Source organism: Malania oleifera, chromosome 10 (genome assembly GCF_029873635.1).
Source record: "Malania oleifera isolate guangnan ecotype guangnan chromosome 10, ASM2987363v1, whole genome shotgun sequence".
In the NCBI taxonomy this organism is placed as follows: Eukaryota; Viridiplantae; Streptophyta; class Magnoliopsida; order Santalales; family Ximeniaceae; genus Malania; species Malania oleifera.
Window position 1 is genome coordinate 49,577,087 of NC_080426.1, and position 25,096 is coordinate 49,602,182.

General features: G+C 37.0%; 1 protein-coding gene across 4 annotated transcripts in view; it reads right to left on the reverse strand.

Annotated features, from left to right (window-relative positions):
- Nucleotides 1-25,096, reverse strand: part of LOC131166381 (E4 SUMO-protein ligase PIAL2-like) — an 89,462-nt gene that overhangs the window by 31,070 nt on the left and 33,296 nt on the right. For all 4 annotated transcript variants that reach the window (XM_058124885.1, XM_058124882.1, XM_058124884.1 and 1 more), the window contains exon 3: nt 19,292-19,357. In XM_058124885.1, the coding sequence (XP_057980868.1) occupies nt 19,292-19,357 (66 nt within the window). The remainder of the gene's footprint in view (nt 1-19,291; nt 19,358-25,096) is intronic.

A 25,096-nucleotide genomic window follows, 5' to 3' on the forward strand; every position in this document is an offset into this window, starting at 1 on the left:
TCCCTCTTCTCTCACATTACTCATTATTTGATTGAATTAATTTCTCAATTGCGTTTGTGCATATTTCATACATTATCTTGGGTTATTGAAGCATAAAGGGTGAGTTGTGAGTGAACATATATCTTGGGTTATTGAAGCATATACGGTGAGTTGTGAGTGAACATATACGTATTCTTATCTAAGCTTTCGCAACGCATTCACTAGAATATACATACTAGAATATTACTCACCAAGATTTTGATAAAGAAACAAGGGTTATAAAAATTAGAAAAAGACCCAATTCACCCTCCTCTTGGATTTCCTAAGGGACCAACAATCCATAGGTACACAACCAAATGTAGGGACCATCACACTAACTTCATTGAACTTAAGACCATAAATGGCCTACATACCTTACCATTCTCCCCTGAGCAATATACATAGGAAATTGCTTTGTGTACTCCTTTTCATGGAAATATCCAAGACAAGAAGGCATTCTTCACATCTAGCTCGTATAAGATTTAATCAAAATCAACTACCAGCGTGATCAATAAACAAATAGAATTTAGCCCCATGTCCCCAAAATGATTAATGTGTGCCTTTCTACATCAATTGCCTGCTTCCAACCACTGTTAGCAAGGACTTCAACATGTGACGAAAAAATAGAAACGAAGGAAATCGGCAAGGCAAAAGAATGCATATCAATAGGAAGGTGAGGAGCTAAAACATAATGAGCAATAGGGCAAATGACTATTTACTGATGAGTGCATTTTTGTGGAGCTGTTTGAAAATCCGAGCCATGCTGGGATGGATCTCCAAATCCAAAAGTTGAAAAGTGAAGGGTGGACATGGTAGTAGTGATGTCAGCCCCTATTTTCACTCGTTCATAATTTTATGGGTGACTAACTAATGAACAGGGAAGAGTGTTTCTCTAAAGAGAAAATCGTAGGAACTTGAGGATGAATAGCCAAGGGGGACGATAAATCATTCATGGACTTAAATAGATTCATTTAAGGAGGGATGCTTAGAGGACCTGATGCTTGAGTCATACACTACCTCCTTAAAATAGGTGATGAAATGAGTATCGGGATAATAACATTGATATCCTTTCTAAGTTCTCGAGTACTAAACAAACACATCTAACAGCACTAGGAATCGTCCTTACCAGTTTGTGGAACATGAACAATACATGTGCACCTAAAGGCACAAGGCACAACAAATAACATGAATGTTTTTGGGTACACAAAAGGGAAGCAAATTTGTACCACTAGAACAAGGGAGGGCATCCCTATGAGGAGAGCATCATTCCAAAAGTTTTAGAAACACGCCTATAAAAGAGGAGATATTGCACTATGTCAAATAAATGTCTAATTTTCTTTTTAGCTACTCTATTGTGTTGAGGTGGATGCACATACGCTGTTTGATGAGGAACCCCTTTGGCCAAGCAAAAAGATGGAAGCTCATTTCTGAAAAACTCAAGCATGTCATCAGTCAAAAAATTTGAATGCCCGTGCCAAATTAAGTTTTTATTTCTAAGAAAGAAATTTAGATGTGTCTTTTAACAAATAGTTCAAGTGATTCATGAAAAATCATCTCACAAGGACAAAAAATATCAATGACAAGCAAAATTCTTGACATTACATGGACCTTGAATATTTGAATGAATAAGAGAAAACAAATATTTACAATGAGACTCAGCTCTAGATAAAAAAGGAAATCCTAATGTGCTTTCCTAACTATAAAAATAAGAAATATAATTGAAGATGGGAAAAACTTGAAGCAATTTTGGAAGGGATGAATGGCCCAAAAGAACATGTGCCGCTAATCTAGAGAAGCATCAAGAGTGAAAATTGAAGAAGTTGAATGACGATAACTGGATTTGCCCCCACCACCATTAAAATAGTGCTAACCATCCTTCTCAAGCCCTCCGCCAATCCTCTTCTTTGTCTAGAGATCATGAATAACACAATGACAAGCAAAGAAGGTTAACTAACTACTCCATAAGATTTAGTTAATTAACCACACAAATAAGGTTGTTATGCTCCTTTCAAAACACAAATGATGTGCTCAACTCCTTAGTGTTGTGGCCACATGCGCTCAAAGTGTCAATAGTAGAACCACTCTTGGAAAGAGATCCATTGGTCCAAGTTGGTTCCCAATAGAGATCCCAATAGCAATAAAAAATAGTATGATTTTCCTTGCCACAATATGTGCAAACACGAGACTTGCCACAACAAACTCCTTATCCACATGACCTCTATAACAACCGCATCCAAGCCTCGTCCTCGCCCAACACTTCCCTCACCATCTTTAGACACATTACCAACCATGGCTGAAGTATCACAAGAACAAGCTTGACACGAGGGTTGAGAACGATCCCGGAAATATGTTGGATTTAAGCATATCCTTTATTCGAGGATGGTAAGGAACCTGCAAGAATCTCATCATGAATGGGATGGATCTTAGACTCAACCTAGACTAAAACTTGGCATCCAAGAACTCCACTTGTTGCCTCTTAATCATCTCAACACCGAAAGTAATTGGTTGGTAGATATTGAGTTCCTCCCACATACCCCTAAAGTGCTATAATACTCACTCATGGACCTATCTTCTTGGTTGTGTTTGAAAAACTTCTCATACAATTCAAAAACACAGTTTGATTTTTATCTTTTAAGAAGCTTTCACGAAGATTATCCCATACCACTTTGGCTGTTCTATGAAACATTATGTTCGCTCCAACTTTTGACTCCATGCTATTCTACAAACTATACAAGAAATACTTCATTCTCTTTCATCCACGCTTTAGGATCCTTGGATTCTGGAGATAAAGGATAATGTAGAAGATACCTGGACATCCCTTTAGCATTAACATACATTTGCACTGGCTGAGACAACTAGTTGGAGGATCTGACCAGTTTGATGGCCGTGAATTGCAAGTTAACAGTATCAGCAGAAACTTTCCCTAGAGAGACCAGGAGAACCACCACCAATACACCACAATCAGCACACACAAATTCTAGGAATGAACAACACTAGAGCAATGCGGAATCAGGAAGCACAGATTAGTACAAACAGCACTAAAGAACTTAAAGAGGCAGCTACAACCATAAACTGAATTACAGAAACCTGGAGAACTCAAAAAGATAAATAGTTTCTCAATAATCCTGCCATGGTTGGTTTGACCACACAGAACATAGCAGATCTCAAACCGAAAAAAAAAAAGCTCTACTTCAAGAGTCAACAAGGAAGAGAAAAGAAGAAAGGAAGAAAGTGGCTGTAACTAAGATTAATCTGGTTTAAAAGAAGTTTAGTGCTCTGAGCAAATCTGGAAAAAGTGAATTTAAAATGAAGAAATACGGCATTTGGAATAGAAAGGAGAAGAGAAAAGATGGAGAGACTAGAGCCAGAAGACTCTGTAGGAAGTCTGCAGGAGCTTACGTACAGCTCCAGGTCTGCCTTCATTATATATTAATTAAGGGGGCATGAAGGACAAAGATACCCCCATTCATACCACCTAAATACTAGAAAATAACATATTCTCTACCAACACTATAGCTTTTGTTGTGTAATTTTCTATCATCATGGGGTTAGGTTGTAATTATGTGCTTTAGTTACTTGTAGGGTATAAATACTTCGGTAGCTATATGTCTGGGACAATTATCATTTTTGATTTCAGACTGGTTTTCCCTCTCTATTTTTGCAACTGTCTCCCTCCCTCTTCTTCTTCCTCCCTCCTTTTTTCCCCTTCTCTTTCTCCTTCCCTCCATCAGTTCGCTCTCTGTCTGTTGCTATTACTGGCCTACATCAGTTTGGTATCAAAACAGATCACAATCATCCACGCCACTGCCATCTCTCCATCAAAGAGTCATCCAAACCCAAACCACAATCGAAGTATCTCTATTGCTGCCATTATTGTTTTATATGAGCGAAATCTTACAATTACGAAGGCATACAAAGCACTCGCTAATGCATCATGTCATTGCTCATCATCATGCAACTCCAGTATAAATTACATTCACTGCCCCTTACTTTCAAACACCACATTGCTCAAAACATTTTTGTGAGACTTCCACCACCATCAGAGATAGAGACCCCCTTAATTAAGCCCTTCCCCGAAGTTCTATTGTTGTTCACAACCGGAGAGCTCCAACCCAAAATATTCCCGGACACCTTTAAGACTCCAACTTCCTGATCTTTTCTGTTCACACCATCACCACCACAACTCGAATCACCACCCTCAATCTACCACCATTGACAAGACCATTGCTGGACAGCTGCTACCAGTGCCCATGCACCAATGGCACATGTAAAAAAAAACTTCAAGAAACCAATTCTAGCCATGAAAATTCTGATTTTCATCATGAGACTTGAAACTAGCCTGAAGAAAACTGCTATTCTTCGATATATTTTCAGAGTTAAATTCAGTCCACCAATAATACTACATTCTGATCTTATTGCTGCACTTTGTGGGCTTTTTCAAGGACATAAGCAATTGGGAGTCAAGTTTGAGAAAATTACATGACTAGGCTGACCCTGGTAGCAAGTTGTGCTTAAAAGACTGGTGAGGAAACAAAATCCTCCCATTCATCTTGATTAATGTTTTAATGATAAGGAAATTTAGAAGTTTGCATAATTCCAAGTTTCTTGTTTCCATCTAAAATAAAATGTCATTTTCCATATGAATTCTTTGGTTAATTAGTTTCTTGAATCCTTGTTTATATCTTATGTCACATGGTTTTAAAAACCAGACCGGTGACAAACCTGGTGAAGCTACTAGGTCAGTCGGACCAGTGGATCAACATGGTGGTTGAACTGGTAATATGTGTGTGCACGTATTACAAATAGAATTTAATGATGATGATGATGATGTTAATTATTATTACTATTATTATTAGAATAAAGAGTAAGTTTAAGAGATTATTTGATCCAATTGAAATTATTTTAAATTTTTGTAGAACGTCTCATGTATTTGAATTTTTATGAACTTGGATAAAACTTAATACAAATTTTGTTTTTCATCTTTACCTAAATTCAGAAAAATCCAAATCTAAGGTTATACATTAAGGATTACTTGGTTAATTTTAAAAGGAATTCTTCTCTTAAAATAATATGTATGTATGTATTTATCATTTTATATGTATAATATATATGTAAAATATATACACACGTTCAAACTTTATATGTATGCCTTGAGACATGCAAATCATGTTTTATATGTATACAGATACAGATAATGCACACATATGTTCAGCAATATATGTATATGCAATATATAAATAAACTTGTTTAACTATACCATAGAACCAATGTTGGCCTGGTGGTGAACTCCTTTCAGTTTGCCCTTGAGGTCAAGGGTCCAATTCAAGCTGGGATAATCTTTCCTACTCCCACTGGGTCTGGCTGGTTCAGACAGAGTTGCCTGGCCAGACCAGTTTGAGGCTGATTTCAGAAATTTCCGGTTCTCTAGCATATTCGGACCAGTGGAGTGGCTGGTTCGGTCCTACCGGGTTGGGTCCGGTCCGGGTATCAAAACCATGCTATATCCAGTCACTTGTTATCATACTATGTAGGACCATATTGCGCCTTCCAAAACACTGGTTTATACCCATAGTTTGCTATCATACTATGTAGGACCATGTCAACCATGCCAATTATGTTCAATAGCCCAATTCTGGGCATTGTAGTAATTTTAGGATTCATGTCACAGTATAATCTTCCTCAACATCATTGCACCATATTGCATTATCTCATGGCCACTAAAAAAATCAATGAAACCACCCCACCAAACCCACACCAATTGATACAGTACATTTATTTGTCCAATTAGACACTATCTACAGACTGGGAAACATCTGAATGAAAAAATTTACATAAGTCCTAAGAGTTGTTGGGTAAACACCTCACAGAAGGCCTAAATGAGTCCTTTAGACAACTTAATGGGCCCCCATATTATGTAGGGCCAGGCCAGGGCATTCTTCTTATTAAAGGAGTTCTTGTGGCTCCCAACAAGATGAGTCAAAGCCCAAGACCATCTAGAAAACCAATGCAGTCCCTCCAGCCTCAAGTTAAGTCAGACTCTAGGTTCAAGGGGGCCAGTTTTGATGGAATGGACAATGCAAAGTACCAGCCTAACACTAGGCATCTCTTGCAGACACTTAGGCATGACTAAGAGGACTTGGGAAAGTACATATGATAGCAAATTAGATCCAACTACCTTCTTAGATTGGGTAGAATAGACGGGGGACTACTTTGAGTGGTACCACATGAGAGGTGAGGCAAATGTCCCATTTCCAAAATGAAATTTGTAGTACCGCCTAGGAAATTTGCTCGAGAAACCCTCTAGTTAGATGAACCTCTTATTACAGTACTGCCAAATGGAAAGTGATAAGACAAAGGCTAAAAGGGAAATACACCTACTTCCAAAAAGTATTGTTTTGTAAGCTCTTAAATATAGACAAATCATTGGTTCACTACTGTAGCCAGTTTTATGGGACAATTAGAGGAGCTTTAGCTTAGGAGGGGTATTGTCGACGACAAATAACACGAAACTAGGTTTATTAATTGTTTTGAGGAGGATATTAAGAGAGAGGTTGGGTTGTATTCAATCTCAAGAGCCAACCTCCAGCACCTCCATCCTACAAGAGAGTATTGCCATTCAGAAGTACCTCAAGAATCCTCACTGGACATCAACTCAAGTGAGCTAGTCTCTCAGTCCACATCTTTTCCTCAATATAGGTTTATCATTCCATAGTCTAGAGTAGGGCCCAAACTACCCTTAGAGAAAGAACAACTAGGCAAGCAGAGGCCCATCGTGTCACTCATTCTAGTGCGTATAGAATTCCTCTAAGCCAGCAGCTCATACGTGCAATGCCATTGCTACCATGCTAGAGGTCAAATAGTTGCTCATTGTCCCCAAAAAGCCTCATATTTGGAGCACGTTGCTAAATGGCTGACGACATATTCTAATGTGAACATCAGGTAGTAAATAGTGTTGGGTACTTGGGACATAAGGGTGAGTTAATAAACAGTTTTGAGGAGGATGGTATCTATGTTAGTATGATGAGGTATGCCTACTATGTACGTAAGAAGTGGAAGCATAACGCTATTTTCACAGTATCATCATATGCGGGTTAGGAAATGTTGGTTGTTGATGAGGTTAGTAGCATGGATGTAGTCTCAAAGTCACTCTTGGTAAATTGAACCTTGAGGTATAGCTTGATCCCCATCATTTTAGAGTGAACTGGCTAAACAAGATAAATCTCATGTCGCTGAGAGGTGCCTTGTTTTAGCAACTCGTCACAGCTCGGCACTCTCAACACATGCGAGACAATCAATGAAGCCACCAATCTAGCCCAATCAGTGGAGAGACGTTGAGGGATACTGGAGCTCTCACGTCAATAAATTCAAACCGCAATGATGATCCAGCAACACCTAAAAATCAAGATAATTCACATCAACATGACAATAAATTTAAACTCTCGCCAAAGAAGGAAGATTCAAACCAGTATGAAGATTGCTCCAATAGCAATAAATTTAAACCAAAGAAAGAATATTCCAATCAGCACACAGATCTGTCAGTCCTAGTACCCGAAGGAAACCGTCGACAGTTTCATCAAACCGTCGATGGTTTTGACTCGGCCGAGGACCTTCCCGTCAACGGTTTAAGGAAAAAATGAAAGAATAGAGGTTTTGTTCTGAAGAAAATAATATTTCTTATTTCAACGAATGGCAACGTGAGCACAAGGCAATACAAGAAGTAGAACATAAAAAGAGTTACATGATACACTTGTAAATCAAAGAGATATTATGAATTTCATAAAATCTGCTATGTTAGCATATACTTCGCAGATTTTGCAATTGATATTGGATCTTCAATAAATATTCAAATAAGAGCATCCTCGGCTAATTCAGCAATGGTTAAAATTATTGATGGTTTGCTACTGAATTACATTATGTTTGAAACCATTGATGTAACCGTCGACGGAACTATTGTCAGTTTGCTTCGGAATTACATTTTGTCTGAAACCGTCGGTGTAACCGTCGACGGGAAGATCCGTGGCTGAGTCAAAACCATCAACGGTTTCCTTCGGGTATCAGGATTGACGAATCTGCATGCTGATTGGAATATTCTTTCTTTGGTTTGATTTTATTGCCATTGGAGCGATCTTCATACTGATTTAAATCTTCCTTCTTTGGTGAGAGTTTAAATTTAATGTCATGTTGATGTGAATTATCATGATTTGTAGGTGTTGCTGGATCATCATTGCGGTTTGAATTTATTGACGTGAGAGCTCCAATATCCCTCAACGTCTCTCCACTGATTTGGGCTAGATTGGTGGCTTCATTGATTGTCTCGAATGTGTTGAGAGTGCCGTTGAGAGTGCCGAGCTGTGACAAGTTGTTTCTAGTTGATTTACACTTCAATCGTTTGGGACTTTAATGAACCATATCTTAATGGCTTAAAAAAAATAAAAATAAAAATAAAAATTGAAGCAAATGCAAACAAGAAACAAGTCAGGGATCAGTTGCAAAAAAAAGAAAAAGAGGGGAAATAAAAAAATGAATAAAAGGAAGGGAACAATTGTGTATTGAAAAGGGCTACCTATTACCAGGGTCCTAACTAAACAAAAAGTGGGTACCTTTTAAAGTGTAGTAGCGATACCGACTACCGGGGTCCTAACTAATCAAGAAAGTGGGTGTCTTCTAAAGTGTAATAGTGTGAAAGCCGCTAGTACAATGGTTTTGAATTAGAGTAAGACCATGCGGTTGTCTCAGATTAATTGGTGTGTTTGAAACCATTAATGTTTGCTGGTAGTCAATTTTGGAGTTCTAGCCTTATTCTCATGCACGTGAACTTTGTTACAGTCCATTACCTTGGTTGTTTTACTAAATGGTGTACAAATCTCTCAGCTGATACGTAACTTGGATTAATCTGTCCTGTGTTCCTAAACTCATTAAGCATATTTTATGGCATGTGATTTTCATAAGTATTCGGATTATGGTTGCTTTTCCCTTGGTTTGATTGCATTCACGTTATTTGCTAGAGACTAGCAAAACGTTAGTTAGGGAGTGTGATTGCGCGCCAAAGTTGCGTAGTTAAGTATTTAAATGGATAGACTAAGTGTCACTATTTTAATTAAATACTTAATTATGTATATTATTTTAATCATTGAGCTCATTTGATAATTTCAAGATAATCATCCTAATTTTACCGCAAATTAACGAAGATCTATGTTTAATTATTGTTGCAGGATAAATGAAGTTGGGAGTGGACCGTGCATGCATGCAAAATGCACTTCGTGAGCCGTGTGCATGCGTGAATGAGCCGGGTGTCGTGTATTTAAATTTACATGCAAAAAGCCATGCAAGGCTGGCCGTGTGTTCGCTGGGAACCGGCTGGAGGACTTTTGGGAAAATGAAGAAAAAATTTGAAGCTTTAACAAAAGGAGGGCAGCGGGCTTGGAGCAAAGAACAATAGGCAGCTGGGTTCATGAGAGTGGGCTGGGCTTGACGTGAGGGCCATGGCCATGCAAGGTGCATGAGTAGCTGGGCTTAAATCGTGAGGCCCCTTGTTGTGTGTGTGAGTCTCAACAAAAGTGGGCAGGCCTTTGTGTGTGCTAGAATGAAAACAAAGGAAACAAAAAAAAAAAAAAAAAGGGAGGCCGGGTCTTGATGTGACCCAGCCATGCAAGGAAAGTGAGTAGGCAGCAAAGGAGGCTTGCGCTGGCACATGAAGGGGAGAGGGTGTGTGCTCTGGGGTGTGCGCGCTGGGGGCAATTTGGGGGTTGCCTTGTGGAGCATTAAAGAAAAAAGTAAAAGGAAAATGTGAGGGCATGAAGGGAAAAATGAAAAGCTAGGATTAGAAAGTGAGGAAGGGTGAGTTATCGTGTGGGAGGTCTTCTGGCTGGTTCCTTGGAGTCCTCTGCGCCGCAGCAAAGGGGGAAAGACAGCAGTAGCTGCTGTGCTGAAGCTCCTCACGGCCATTCCTTCTCTTCTCCTCTCTTCTCTCTCTCCCTCTCTCATTCTCTCTCTTGTCTTTATTGTTATTTACTTGTATTATGTTATGTTAAAGTCATTTTAAATTCCTTGTTGCAACTTGCTGTATTATTTTAGTTTAATGTCATTTTAAAATACTTTGTTGGAACTTTCTGTTTATTAATTTAATTTATTTCATCTTGATTATCTTGTTGGGTTATATCTATTTTTAATTTCAGTTTATTTGAAACTCTTAATTATTATTGTGTTTTGGTATGTTGTTTTCCATTTAAGTAGTTAAAATATTGAGTTTATTTTTGTTCGAATTTATTGTTGGGTTGATTTTAATTTCTGTTCACATTATTGATTGGGTTATTGTCTTCATGTGAGGTTGATGTTGGGATATGAGTTTTGTTTAAGTTAATTAGTGTGCGAAGTGTTAGTTGAGTTAATTTCATTGTTGAGATTAGTACGCCTTCACTTAAGGTTAATGTTGGAGTTGAAATTTTTTTTTAGGTTTAAGATAATTAGAGTGTTTGTTTATTTCATTGTAGTTCTTCACTTTAACGTTACTTTAATGTTTGTTTAAGTTTAGTAATTTTGCTTGAGTTATTTTTAGTGAGAGTTTAGTTGTTTTCATTTAAAGTTAGTGTTGAAACTGAATGATTGGTCTGTTATTAGTGTGTTAATTAGTGTGTTGAAATTAAATATGTGTTTAAGTTAATTGAGGTTTTTGCTTTGATTTGTTATTTGAATGTTTATTTAGTGAGTTTTCGGTTGATTTTGTGCGTGTTAGGTTCATAGTTTAGATTTCACTTGTTTCAATTCCGTCATAAATATTTCAAAACTCCAAAGAAACCGAATCTAAACCATGTTCAATGAAATTGTTTTCTTATTTTCTTTTTTTCCTGTTTTGTGCTAGTTTAAAACTAATCTGCATTCCCTAAGGAGATGATCTGGCCTGTTTAGACTAATTATTACACAACGTAACTCCTATACTTGGGATAGCCTTTGCACTGCTCATTTTTAGAAGTGAGTCATCTCCTCTCCCTGCTATAAAAGTAGGTTGGGTGGTAAAGGAAACTGATATATAGACATACACAAGTGTAATTCGCAGTGTAAATAGCAAGTGAGTTGTTTTGTTACTCCTCCTCCATTGTATTTCCTATTAATATAGTGAGACTCCCCCTCTCCCGTGGACATCGTCCAAGTTTGGCTGAACCACATAACTCATGTGTTCCTTGTGATTTCTTGCTTGTGTTTGTGTTCTGGACCATCCCCAATCCCCAACAACTGCTATCAAAACATTTGGAGAGGGTGAGAAGTGTTCAAAGTGGTTTTCTGCGCAAAACCCGAACACCGCCAGTGAAGGTCCAAATTTTCAAAGGGCTCCGATTGAAAATTTGAGCATACCATTAGGTCGGCGACGACGAGACGAAACTAGGACAGCAAACCACGTTGCAAAACTCATCCGGAGAAGTCCTCACACGCCCAGCATAGGCGTGAACGCCGTCTTCATGCGCCGCCCTTAATTTTCTTCTCATCTACTAGCTCCTCGTCGCTTCCTTGCAAAGATCATACACTGCTGGTCGTGTTGATTGTGTCAAAACTCTCAATCGCAAGAGTGATTGCCGTGTGGTGAGGTCTTGACGAGGATCTCCATTTCTCCGCATGGAGCATGAGGTGAAGAAGACATAAATTAAGTTTTTCCACACCAATTACACTAAACAACAAAAGGGCACATCACTCCATTATTAAACAAAAGAAAGGAGGGGATCCACACCTTGATTTTCCTATAAAAATAATTGCATTGAAGCAAGCGGATGCAGAAGAGTGTAGTTGGAGTCTGACACGCCACATCACTTAACACGTGGTGAGATCTAATTTGTCCATGTCACCAGTGGGGCCCATCTACCACATCATCAATGGGGCCCACATTTATTGGGTCAAACCCATTCCTAGGTATTTTGGCCGTTCCGAACGCACTGGTGTGACCAATTTTTCTAAAATCAGCCTCCAAATTGCTATTTTATAATGGATAATAATTTATCCAAGTTTGGCATGGAGAAATTTGACAGCCGAAACAATTTCAGTTTATGGCAGAACACAATCAAGGATATCTTGATTCAACGTGACTTGATCAACCCGCTAATCGGGAAGAAGCCAGATAATATCGAAAATGATATTTGGGCAGAAATGAAAATGAAAATGGTTGGTACCATTCGTTTATGTCTGTCCAATGAAGTTAAATATTCTGCGTTAGATGAATCATCACCTGTTGAGCTGTGGAAGAAACTAGAACAGAGTTACATGTCAAAATCTCTGACAAACAAGCTATTTCTGAAGAAAAAACTCTATCAGCTAAGAATGGAGGACGGGGTAAATATTTTTAACCACATAAATGACAACAACTAGATCATGACCTAGTTAATGAGTCTTGGTGTAAAAGTTGACGAAGAAGATAAAACGCTTCTTCTACTAGCATCTCTACCACCTTTTTATGATAGTCTTGTCACGGCATTGCTTGTTGGGAAGGAAACCTTTAAATTAAAAGAAGTGATGGCTTCACTACAGGATATTGACACCCTGAGAAAGCCAATCGTTAACTTCCAATGGCGCGCCTTGGTCACACAAGGTGAGAAATAGACCAAGGGTAGAAATCAAAATAGAAATTTTCCTCACAACCGTGGAAGTTCGAGAAGCAGACGGTCAAAATCAAGAGCTCCAGGAAATTCCAACAACACTTAGAGCAAAAAGCAGATCGAGTATTGGAATTGTGGCAAGACTGGTCACTACAAAAATCAATGTCGATCCTAGAAGAAGGAGCCAGAAAATAAGACCGAAGCAAATGTCGCCTCTTCTTCAGGAGAAGGAGATGCACTACTATGCTCTTTAGAAAGAAAGGGAGAGTCTTGGGTATTAGACTCTGGAGCCTCATTTTATGTGATAGACAATAAAGAAATGCTTGACAGGTATATATCCAGAAACCTTGGCAATGTTTATCTTAGTGATGACAAACCTTGTGAAATTGCAGGAAAAAGGAGTAGCAAAAATAAATTTGATGGGTACCACTTGGAGTTTGACTGATCTCAGATATATCTCTGATCTCAAGAAAAATTTAATATCTATTGGACAACTTGCAAGTAAAGGTTACACTACAACCTTCTATGGCGATAGTTGGAAAATTTCCAAAGGCGCAATGACATACTTGCGCGGTAAGTGTTGGCTTTTTGAGTTCGATCTCTATTTTGATGTTGACAAAAACTTGTCTTATGTGTGTACTTAGTGCTTGAACGGGTCATAATTCAGGACACACATAAGAGACAGGAAGTGGATGCCAAGCCAGAAATTAAAGCGCATAAAACTTGGCGTATTCCATGGAGTCTTCAGAACAAAAGAAGAAGACATATTTGATTTGTATTTGTAATGCATTTAAGTTTTATTATTTGGTCTGTAATAATGCATGCATCTGCATGATATGACTCGAATGCTCAGATGACCGTAGACTGACCTTAGGGCACCTAGAGTTTAAACCAAAAACCATTTTCATAAAAACTAAAATCAAACAAAGGTTTTGGAACAGCCTTAGGTGACTTCAGTCAACCGATGTTGATTTTTGGGCTTAATTTAAAAGACCGGTCGGCTGAATCCTTGGCAGTATAAATGCCTCGGTCGACCGAACAGATCAGAAATCAACATGTTGACTTCGCTCAATCGACCGTTCTGTTTTGAATGTATTTTCCTCGGTCGACCAAACCAACACGTGTCTGACCCCCAACTATTCGGCCGACCAAATGTGTAGTTCATTTTGGCCACAATCGACCGAACCTAGTTGAGTAGCCGACCGAACTTGTTTTGGTCGACTAAACCCGCGAAGGGGTTCAGAATCGCCCTGATATGGTCGATCGAACTTGCAGCTCAAATTATCCACAGTCAACCGAACCTATTAATATGGTCAACCGAACCTTGAATATGGTCGACCGAATCTCCCAGGTTGGAAATTTTTTAAAGGGCTAAAACGTCATTAACTTTTAATTAAATTTTTCCAAAATACCGAGTGTGTCCCCAACTGTCATAATTTTCAAAAATCTATAAATAACCCCTCATAACTCTAGATTAGCAACTTTGATTAACTCCCAAATCCTCTCAAATTATTTTGTTAATCAAAGTTCCCCCAAACTAATTTTTCATTATAAAAATCTTTCATTAGGGCAAATTCTTCATACTTTCTCAAACTCTCTTTCATAATTTTATTTCAAAATCATTTTTGAGAAGAGTATTTTATTTAGGGCATTTTACTTGCATATACTCTCACTTGTTATTTATTTCCCGAAAATTATTTTTGAGAGTATTGCTTGGGTTTTCTTCCGGTTATTTCTTTGATAAATATTTTTGGGGAGAAAATTATTTACAGCACAAATATTTTCTTGAGTTTAAATTCCTAAATTCTCCAAATAATTTTTATTTGTAAAAATATTTATATGAGCACAATAATACTCATTTTTCATATATATTTTATTTGTGCAAAATTATTTGATAGCACTCTTACTCTACTGAGCATAATGCATATCATGAGAGAGTGCATATATTTGAGCTTTAATATGTACATCTCTGCTGGTATTTCAGAAGCATGTTTTATGTACAAAAATATTTTAATGTATCGGTTGGGCTCATCCCATTAATAGAACTGGGGAGTCTCAACCCCGTAAGTAAGACCGGTTCGATTCAGCCCGAAAATTGAACTAGGAAGTCTCAACCCCGTAAGTGAGACAAGTTAGGCTCAGCCTTATAATTGAGCTGGGGTTTGCCTCGCCCCGTAAGGAAAGCTTGTAACGGCCTCTGCTTCGCCCATTTAAGTGAGCAGTTTTACTAGAATCCTTGGGGGCTATGCCCAAGGCGGGGACATAGGCTGGTTTGGCCAAATCTCGATAACAAATATCATGTGTGTCTCTCTCTCCCTATCTCATTTAAATTACTGCACTTTAGTTCCCATATATGTATGCTTACTTATTTCATGTTATAATTATTCGCATAAACACATTTAATTTAAATGAGATATGCTGCACAAGTGTATGTCTGCACTGATAGCCTAATCATTTTACATACATGCTTTTAATATTGAATAGGATATGAACTGTGGTGAATCGGCAAATATTTAAATTAGCCAAAATGTTTTTAAAACCCAATTCACACTCCCTCTTGGGATCACACCATTTCCAACAGAAAGAAAACTAGTACTCTTTATATGACCACAGATGCTTGCATGTCAATTTTAGTTGCTGTAAAGAATGAAGATTCAAACCTATGGCACCAGAGACTTGGTCACATTAGTGAAAATGGTTTGAAAATCATAAACTCAAAAGGAAAGATAATAGGTCTCCAGTTAGCTAATATCGACCAATGCAAGAGCTACATCCTTGGCAAACAAAAAAATTCAGCTTTCGGACGTGCACTGGAACCCCAAAGAAAGAAAAATTGGAGTTGGTGCACACCGAAGTTTGGGGACCGAGCCCAATTTCATCCCTTGGCGAGAAATCCTATTTTGCCACCTTCATTGAGACCATTCCAAGAAAGTATAGATTTATTTCTTAAGACATAAATCCGAAGTGTGATATTTTCAAGAAATGGAAGGCCATGGTGGAAAATGAAATAGACTAGAAAATTAAAAAGTTGAGATCAGACAATGGTGGTGAATATGAAGACAAAGAATTCAAAAATTTTTGCTACGAGAATGGGATCATACTTGAAAGAACTGTGTTAGGTACACCCCAGCACAACAGCATAGCAGAACAAATGGATATTTACTTGACTTGCATGACCTAATGGAGGACTTGACACCTTAGCAAGGCAGTGAAGCACCTTTAAGCCCCTTTCCTTGTCATCTAAAATTCACAAAAAGGATAGCAATTTGTCAAATTCCATCAATTTCTCGGTCACAAGACATAAAATTGTCTATTCTGGTTGGGAAGTTTGTGATATCTCCCTACAGTGATTTTCAAAGATATTAGATTGAGTGGATGAATACCGCCACTTCCAATCCTATATGAACTACTAAATATGTTGTTCGAGATAGTGCTTCTGAGCTGTTAGAATCATACCTACATCTACACTCTCAGGTGCCAAGTTCCTTCCAGCCGGGGACGTACAACAGAGTACTTCTTTCATCATTTAAGCCACCAATTCTGCATACTTATTGTCAGCACAAATGTAGGACAACATGCATGAATTAGACCTTTTATTTATGTTGTGCAATTTTCTATCACTTGTGGTCAATTTGTAACAAGTGTTAATGAATTTTAGGGTATAATTGTATAAATACTTTGGGTTGTAGGTTTCCCTCTCTCTTGGAAGCCTCTCTCTTCGCTACTTCTTCCTCCTCCCTTCTTCTTCCTACTTCAATTCTTCTTCCCTTCTACTCTCCTCTTTCTCTCCCTTAATTCTCTCTTCGTGTCTATTGCTGCTACTATCCTATGTTAGTCGGCTACTCTTGGCCACTTTTAACCCTAATCCTTCTTAATGTTTTCTGTTTCTCCTTATTCCTGTTTACCTCTCTTTATACATCTCATGTATTTAACATCTCTATCCTTCTTAATTGCTCTTTGCCCCCTTTGCCCGTTAGGGTTCATTCTAATTTTGTAATCAGTATAGTGATATTAATATCTGTTAATGTCTCAACTAGAACTCCTCCCAGTTAAGTAGAATTATAGAATCTTCTAATTCTCCTAATGATATCAGGACTTCCATTATCCATTAGTGACACCCCATGGTATATCATGACAATACAAATTAGATAGAATTGTAAGAGATTCTATTCTGCTCCAGCTAACATAAGATAGATCCCCTCGTTGACTCATGTCCCTAAATTAAACAAATAGCTTAGGCATTGCTATCATTCATGTGCCACACTATAATGAATATGACTCTTTAAATGGGACTGGAAACTCTTTTCTAATCCTTATTTCACCTTGGCCCAGAATTTTTCGAGTCATCCACAAAGTGACATGGGCCATTCCTTCGCTTTACTGATAGTCAGAGACCCCATGTTGCGCTATCAACTGCCTCTATACTTGAACCACTAAACTCAAACTAAACGTGTTAAGTTTCTTGGTGAGAATATAAACACATTACATGGTCAAAGTTTAGATGCTTAAATACAAGTTAACTATGAAGCCTCATGTCTATGGACAGCTCACACAATTGTAACAAATAATATCTAATTGATAGGGAATAAAAATCCAGTTAGATATTTTTAACATGGCGAAGCCCAATCTTGTCCTCTGTGAAGTGTTCCTATGTTTGTCTTAGTGTCTCTACAAGATTAACTTAAGACTAGTCAGTCCAATAAGGCAGATATAACATAGGCTCTGGATTTTGTGAATGCCCAATTCGCAATCCTATGACCAGGAGAGTTCAAGAATTAAATACTGATAAATATAGGTCTAATGTTCATAACCTCCTAAGAACTCACCTTCTCAACTTAGATTCTATGGACTTATTCATGTGATAGAGACAATATTTATGTGACATAAATAATGAACTTGCCTTTATTAAATATAATATAAAAAAATACAAAAAAAAAAAAAAAAGTCCCAGCCAATTGATTGGATTTTAAGGCATCCATTAAGATTTAGGTGAGTAAGCATTATTTAAAGTCAAATGACTTTTTAACTCAGTGATGGAACTATTTTACAGCGTTTTGGACAATGCATGTTTAATTCAAAATGGACAGATTTATAGCTCTTAGATTAGTTCTAAATGAAGGGCTAAGATGTATTCATTGCGAGGGCAACCTGGAAATTTATACAATTATTGCTCCAAGTTGTATCCAGCAACTTTTTGGATGATACATTGTTAATTTACAACCCGGTATAGCTGCTTCTTTCCCTTTCTTCTAAGGATTAAGGCATGGATTTCCTTGCTTTCAACCTTCTTGTTTTATTATTTCACTTCCATCTCAACATGATTTGCATCATTAACCCATTAAAGAACAACATGAACCATGCAATGAGCAGTTAGTCAAACCAGTACAATGAATCTGTGTTTCTGACAGTGATCACATAGGCACCTAGGCAACTAGATATTCTAACTTGACAAAGTTAAAGGCCCAGCTGACCAGGGGACAGGCAAGGTACTCACCTAGAAGCCTTAGCACTAGTCTTTACAATCAAAGCCACCTAGTTGTGATTTTTTCATAACTAAGCGATTTTCCATAATCTATTGTGAAACAAAATTTTCATCCCACAATTCAAAGAATCTATGAGTTAATACATGCAATTACCAGAGAGTTGCAAAAACTGCAGTACATTATTTGACTCTACAACTTGGTTAAGGGTTTGACATGCAGAGTAGGTAGAACTCTCTTCAGCTTCTTACTCCTGTCCAGAATGAAAATGAGAGTTTGGATTTCTTGTTTTCTTTTTGGATCAAAAAATAGCAGAAATATAGCATCAGAAGATTCAAAGTTCCATTAAGCCCTCTGATTTTTGCAGAGTAAGACATGCAAGAAAAGTGAACTAAGACCCACATTGAATGCATCCTGCAGGAAATAATTCAAGGCCAAAACAATAATTTAACCATCATGAAATTCATCCATCAATAATCTCAGCTTACAAGAGTCATATGCCATCATTCATGTACTTTCCGTTACATCTCAATTCTCAAGGCAGGTACACTATGCAAATATTAAAAATTATAACCAGAAGTTAAAGAAAACAACCAAGTTACAGTAAAATTGGATATCTGCATAATAATTAAAGTTTCTCCCCCTAAGAAAAGAAGTAAACAATAGTCAATGGCAGAAAAAAGAAAGATCCCTCCCCTGTTTGAGGCCCACACTGCAGCCACAACTGAAGTTCGATATCAAGTATGATTGCTCCAGAAGGTGAATTTCACTCCCCTGACCATCTAACCAATTTATAAAGATAATGGATGTGTAGACTGCTATCTACAATCTGCCAGGGACCTCTACTCCTAGTAATAACTACTCATTCATATGACTAGAAGTAGTGGAATTACTTCAAGGGGGTGTCACCAGCCTTCTGGTTTCATTTATAGCTTAGTGGGAACTCAAGTTGCATGCTTGAATGATCATATCCTGATGGTGAAAGAGATCCATACACCAAGAAAAAAGAAAAAACAAATAAAAGATTCATAATTTTAGTTGCTGTGCAAGATTACAAGAATCTTCAATTAACACGACTCATTACTATAGAAGAATTCTGACATGGCGAACACTTTTGAGTACTCAACAGTGGCTGTTATCAATTCAGTAAAGGTACAGTTGCTTGTTAACAAGAAATAATCCAATTGAAGAATACATGACACATATGGGATGTACCTTCACAGACATCATAAGCACCATAACAGCTGCTTGGAAAGAGGGATTGTCCTTGCATTTGTATACCTACATGACAAGTAAAAATAATTTAATAATCTTATTGAAGACAACAAATTCATTTACTGCTTTCAAAATCAATTTGAATCACAGTAATTGGTCTCCAAACAACAGAGAAATATGCATTTGGAAGGAATAAAGGTACATTGTGCAAGTACATAAGATAATGTGGAATGAATGATAGCTGGACCCTTATTTTATTTGATGACACAAACAATATTATAACTCAAAATAAATGGTAGGCAGACCCTTAACTTTACTGTAAGGCACAAATATCAACACAGAGTTGCATGCACACGTGTAAGGTTTATGCAAAACACACAAAGGATAGTGAAGAAAAAAAGCAATCAGTTGCCCCCACTTTGTTCCTAATATGGTACATGTAAATCCAGATTCAGGATCACCATATAACTTTGCCCTTTATTTTATTGTACGAAATTGGATTTGCTTGTTAGATCATACCCATTATAGATTCCACCTGAGTTGAGGATCCTCCATATGGGATCTCCTATATTGAATTGGAAGAGGACGATCCCTATATTAGGATAATCCTTATACCACAAGTAGTTCCAAATTTGTTTAGGAAACCTAGTTTATTGGGATGGGATTCCCATGCTTATAAATAAGAGGGTTAAGATAAGGGATAGGAAATTGAGCTCTAAAATCCTTCTCCACCTTTTCTATCTTCCCCATACATTCTCACCTTCCTTGCTTATTCTCTCTCGTCTTCCTCTTTCTTGAAGAGCTCGAGGCTAGAAGTTTAGAAACATGAAAGAGAATTTTAGTCGCCATCTTAGCACCATTGGAGTCCATTAGGATCAAGCAAATAAGCTGTGACAAAGCTTGAAGGTATAAGGAGATCGATCAAACAAAAACTTCACATTTGCATGTTTTTGGATTCTCGCTTTGACAACGCCTTAAAGGTAACTTTTGCTTGCTTTCTCACATTGATATCAGAGATAGGACTGTTTTCAACCTCGACAGGATGCCCCTTGTCATATTTGACAGTGTTTGAAGCCCTAAAATCCATACTTACAAATTATCTCCACTTTTGGGTTTGTTTTAACATGTTTAAATTACAAGGATAAAGTGGTCCAACATTTATTTCCGGATTGTTGCACATGGACTTATACAATAAACCCCTAAGGAGGCTTTGGTTCGCAGCATCTTTCAAGATTCCCATGAATGTGATGCCCATGGCATCACATTCCCACATTTGGTTGAGTATGGGAATCTAACATGGCAGGAATGTTCATATTCCAGAGAATTAAACGATTCCCATGAAAGTTGAAACATGGGCATCCTATTCGTCCCCCCCCCCCCCCCCCCCCCCCCCCCCCCCCCCCCGCCTCTCCCCCCTAATAGGTAAGTTTCGTAGGCACTTTTTGGACCAAATTGCCCTCACTATTTTGACTTTTGGACAACAATGCCCCTATAATATAGTATAATCACACTCTGTTATTATATTTAAAATAACTTATCAATAAAATAAAAGTAAAAATTTTAAATTAGCATAAATATTAATTTTTAATTAGAAAAAACGTATAATGTTAATTAAAGATATAAATATTTTTAAAATGTCTATTAAAAGTGTAAATATTTATGTTAATTAGCATTTTAATTTACTATAAAAAGTTTAATTTATTAAATAAAAGTAAAATTATTATTGTATTAAAAAAATTTAATATAGTAGTTAATATTTAGACACTATATTGCCCTCAATTATTTTGGTTAATCAATTATTAAGTGTTAAATGTTTTTTAATTTAAGAATGTTGAAAATTTCACAATATAGATTTAATTGGTACGTACTTTTAGTAGGTTTTTGGGTTGAAAAATACAATTGTTCTTCATATATTAGTTACATATGTCAAGGGTATAATGGTAATCATCTTAAAATACCTGCTAGAATTCCCATGTTGAACCAAACATTGACACGGGAATCTTACATACATTCCTATGAATCTCAGAGCACAAACCAAACAAAAATATTTCAATAAGGCAGAGCCGTCCTACTCCCACGAATGTCATTCCATGGGAACATTTTTTTATGCTTCGAACTAAACAACCCCTAAAGTTTAATGGCTAGCAGAGCTATATTTTGCCAAAAAAGCAAACTCTAATTTCAGCCACCATAAAATTCTGCCCTGTTTGAGCCAATTTTCCATGATGAAAATAAGTTTTTCAGTTCGCGAAATTTATAGGGTTTGCCTCTGAGTTAAAAGAGCTTTCCAATTGTACCAAGAACATGTTCTTTGACATTTTGAATAAAAGGTAGAAAGATTTGAAAATTGATGGCTGAAATGGACAAGCTTGAATTAGGTTTTTGGAGGACAAAGACACTGAACAGTGTTCATCTTCATACTCCTAGAGTTATATCATTAGATGTAATCTAGTTTAAGCTATAACTTTTATTGGCTTTCAGATATCTATTCCATTTTAATGATGATGTTTTGGGGATGCACAATGGTAATATTTTGTATAGTCATGGTATTTTATCTAATGGCCCTTTAACTTAAGACTTAAATAATAAACCTCATCTGCTTGTTTTCGTTTTCTTATTGATTCTTCAAATTTGTTGTGTGGCATGGTGTCGCGGTCCGACTATTTTCACACCGTTGTGAAAGGGCCGTGCGGCGCTAGCTAAAGCACTCTTGTTTAACTAGCCAACCTATCGTTTACCAACATTCATCCACGAAGTACTTTCATTAGCATTCATTCAAATAGCAGCGGAAATAGTAATCAATTCATGAAAGTCGTAGCAAGCAAGCAGTAAACATTGAAGCAAACGTAATTCATTAACAAATCCTCCGTTGACATTGTGTACTTAGCGAGGGAGGCAAGTAGGCTAAGCACGTTGACAATTGCTAGTGAGTTTTACAATGATTGATGAACACTCACCCTCCCCTAAAGAGCTTTATGGGCTATTCTCACTCTGGCTCTAGGAAACATCAAAGTGACCGAAGAGTCATACTGCCTTATTAGGCTTACAATGATATAATACTAGAAAATAACCCTACCCTAGTATTAACATGATGGAAACCCATCCCAAACACACAAGGCAAGCGGTCACGGGCAAGCCTAATGCCCTGAACAAGCTTAGCTCGTTACACATGGTCATATTGGTCAAGATGATCAAATTAGCTAGAGAGGTCCTATTAAGCCTACCAACCATGGTCTTAAATTTCCATGAAATTGTCAAATTTCCGTCAAAATTTCTAGTTTCCATAACCCTAAAAATCAAAATGGCAGTCAATTTACGTCTTACATAATTTCCGTCAAAATTTCTACGAATCATCTGAAATTTATCTAAATCTCGAAATCTAGCAAAACTTGATGAAATTTTAACATTAAAATGAAATTTCCTTGGAATTCAAATGATATATTCAGGAGTGGAGTGAAATTTCTCTCTTAATTTTTAATTTATTTTTTTTATCAAAACAAAAGATCATTACAAGGGCTTTGAATTATATGAAAAAATTAACTTCCAACAACATTTTATTTAACCATTCATGTCTAAATTATCATTATTTGTATAATAAACGATATTTTTTAAAATGACTTGTGAATTTTATTCGAATTAATTGAATATGTTTAATGCACATTAATTGAATATGTCCTAAAACTTGCTTAATTATGTCTATTAACCATTTCTAAAGCTTCATAAAAGAATTCCATGCTTTACTACAAATTTTCATTATTTTTCAAATCAAAATCAAAACTGACATTGAAATCGAAATTTCCGGATTTTGGAGCTTTGAAATTTGAGTTGAAATTGAAATTAAGACCTTGCTACCAACTAAGGTCACCCTACCAATATGTGAACCTTGCTCAATTGGGAAGGCTTGTGAAAAGCCTTTTCGCAAGGGTATTAGGGCTTCTCATCCTTAAAATTAGCCCACTTCAATATTTGCTGTCCCAAGGAACGACATGGCACGAATTACTTTCTTAGACTAATTGATGATTATTCACAATACAGTTGTGTAATTCATTATTTCATGACAACAAAGCTTTTGATTGTTTCAAGTGCTTTGTAGCTAATGTTAATAATCCAAATGGAAAAAGGGTTAAGACTCTCCGCACTTGCATGAAACATGAATATTTGTTTGATTTTTTCAAGACACATCATGAGGAAAAGGAAATTCACAGCTGGAACTCCATAGATATGGTGTTATAGAGTGCAAAAATCGAACCTTACCGGACATGGTTAGGTCAATGATGGCGTAGGCTAATCTCCCAATAGTTTCTACAAAGATACTTTATTGGCTGTGACCTATGTCCATAATTCAATTCCAAATAAGGTCGTTCCAATCATTCCATAACTCAACCACTCCATATATGCCATGGAATTGTTCAAAACCTAGCTTGGATCATTTATGGCCTTGGGGATCCTGGAGATTTTCACATTCCTTAATCAACATGGAAAAACTTGGTCCAATCACTAGTAAACATGTCCACCAAATATCCTAAAGGATTAAGAGGATCTGTTAAGTTGGGTGAACATCCTGATGGGATTATAATTGACTCCCAACTTTTGAGAATGAGTTTCCAAGCATAGGATAGGCAAAAGGGGATCTTGAGTTCTATGAGTTAGACCAAGAGATTCCACCATCACTTACGAGAGGGAGGGAATTGGAACCACAACTTAAAATAATCAAGGATAGTGGAAATGAAACAACAATACAATGAGTCAGGAACCAGCACTGGATAGTATCCTCCAAGGCCTTATAAATGTGAATAAGCTAGATTTCATCAAATTGAAGGGGAATTTTTCATGTGCACTCCACTTGAGATAGATAGTTATCCTTCTTACTATAATACTATATAGAAGCACCATCTTCACTAGCAAATGATAAGTAGCTAATGATAAATGAAATAGATCCTATGGCAAGGAATAAAGTGTGTGATCAATGGATATTATGTGGATATTATGTCTATCGTAAATCTTTTAGCAACAAATAGGTTTTCAAAATCAGGTGCAAGGATGCCAAGGAAGATGGATCAATTGACAAGTATAAGGCCTGAATTCGCCTAATTCTACTCATTGTTGCACACATAGACTTAGAATAGTTCCAAATGGATGTCAAAAATACATTCTCTAGCTGAGGACAAGGTCAAGATATCCATAAAATCAACCTATTGGATTTTTCACCAAACGACCAGATAACAAGATGTGTAGTCTTAAATGATCCATCTAGTCTCAAGAAATCATCTATACATTGGAAGTTTTCATGATTCCTACACATCATTCATTCAATATGACTATGGTTGATATATGACGTGAAAAGAGGGAAGGACTTCGTTCCTACCCCTATATTTAGATGACATCATGTTTGTTAGAAATGATATGGAGTTTAACCAATACCAATGAACGGTGATGATTCTCCTCATTCAATATGTGCATGGATGAGGCTAAATATGTGCTTGGAATTGAAAACCTTAAAAATTGTTTCAAAAGGCTTCTAGTGCTTCTCAAGAAGCTTATATCTAGAAATTCTAGAATGATTTTGAATGTGCTATTCCAAATAAATAGAAGATTCTATTGATAACGGTCACACTTTGAGTCTTGATCAATGCCCTAAGGCATAAGACAATGAAGGATGGGAGTAAATGAATAGTGTTCCTTATGCAAGCATAGTTGGGAGCTTGATGTTTGCTATGTTGTGTACTCACCCTAACATTTGCTCCATTGTGGGATCGATGAGATTAAGATGTTACCATAATAAATCATGCAAAATCATTGAAAAGC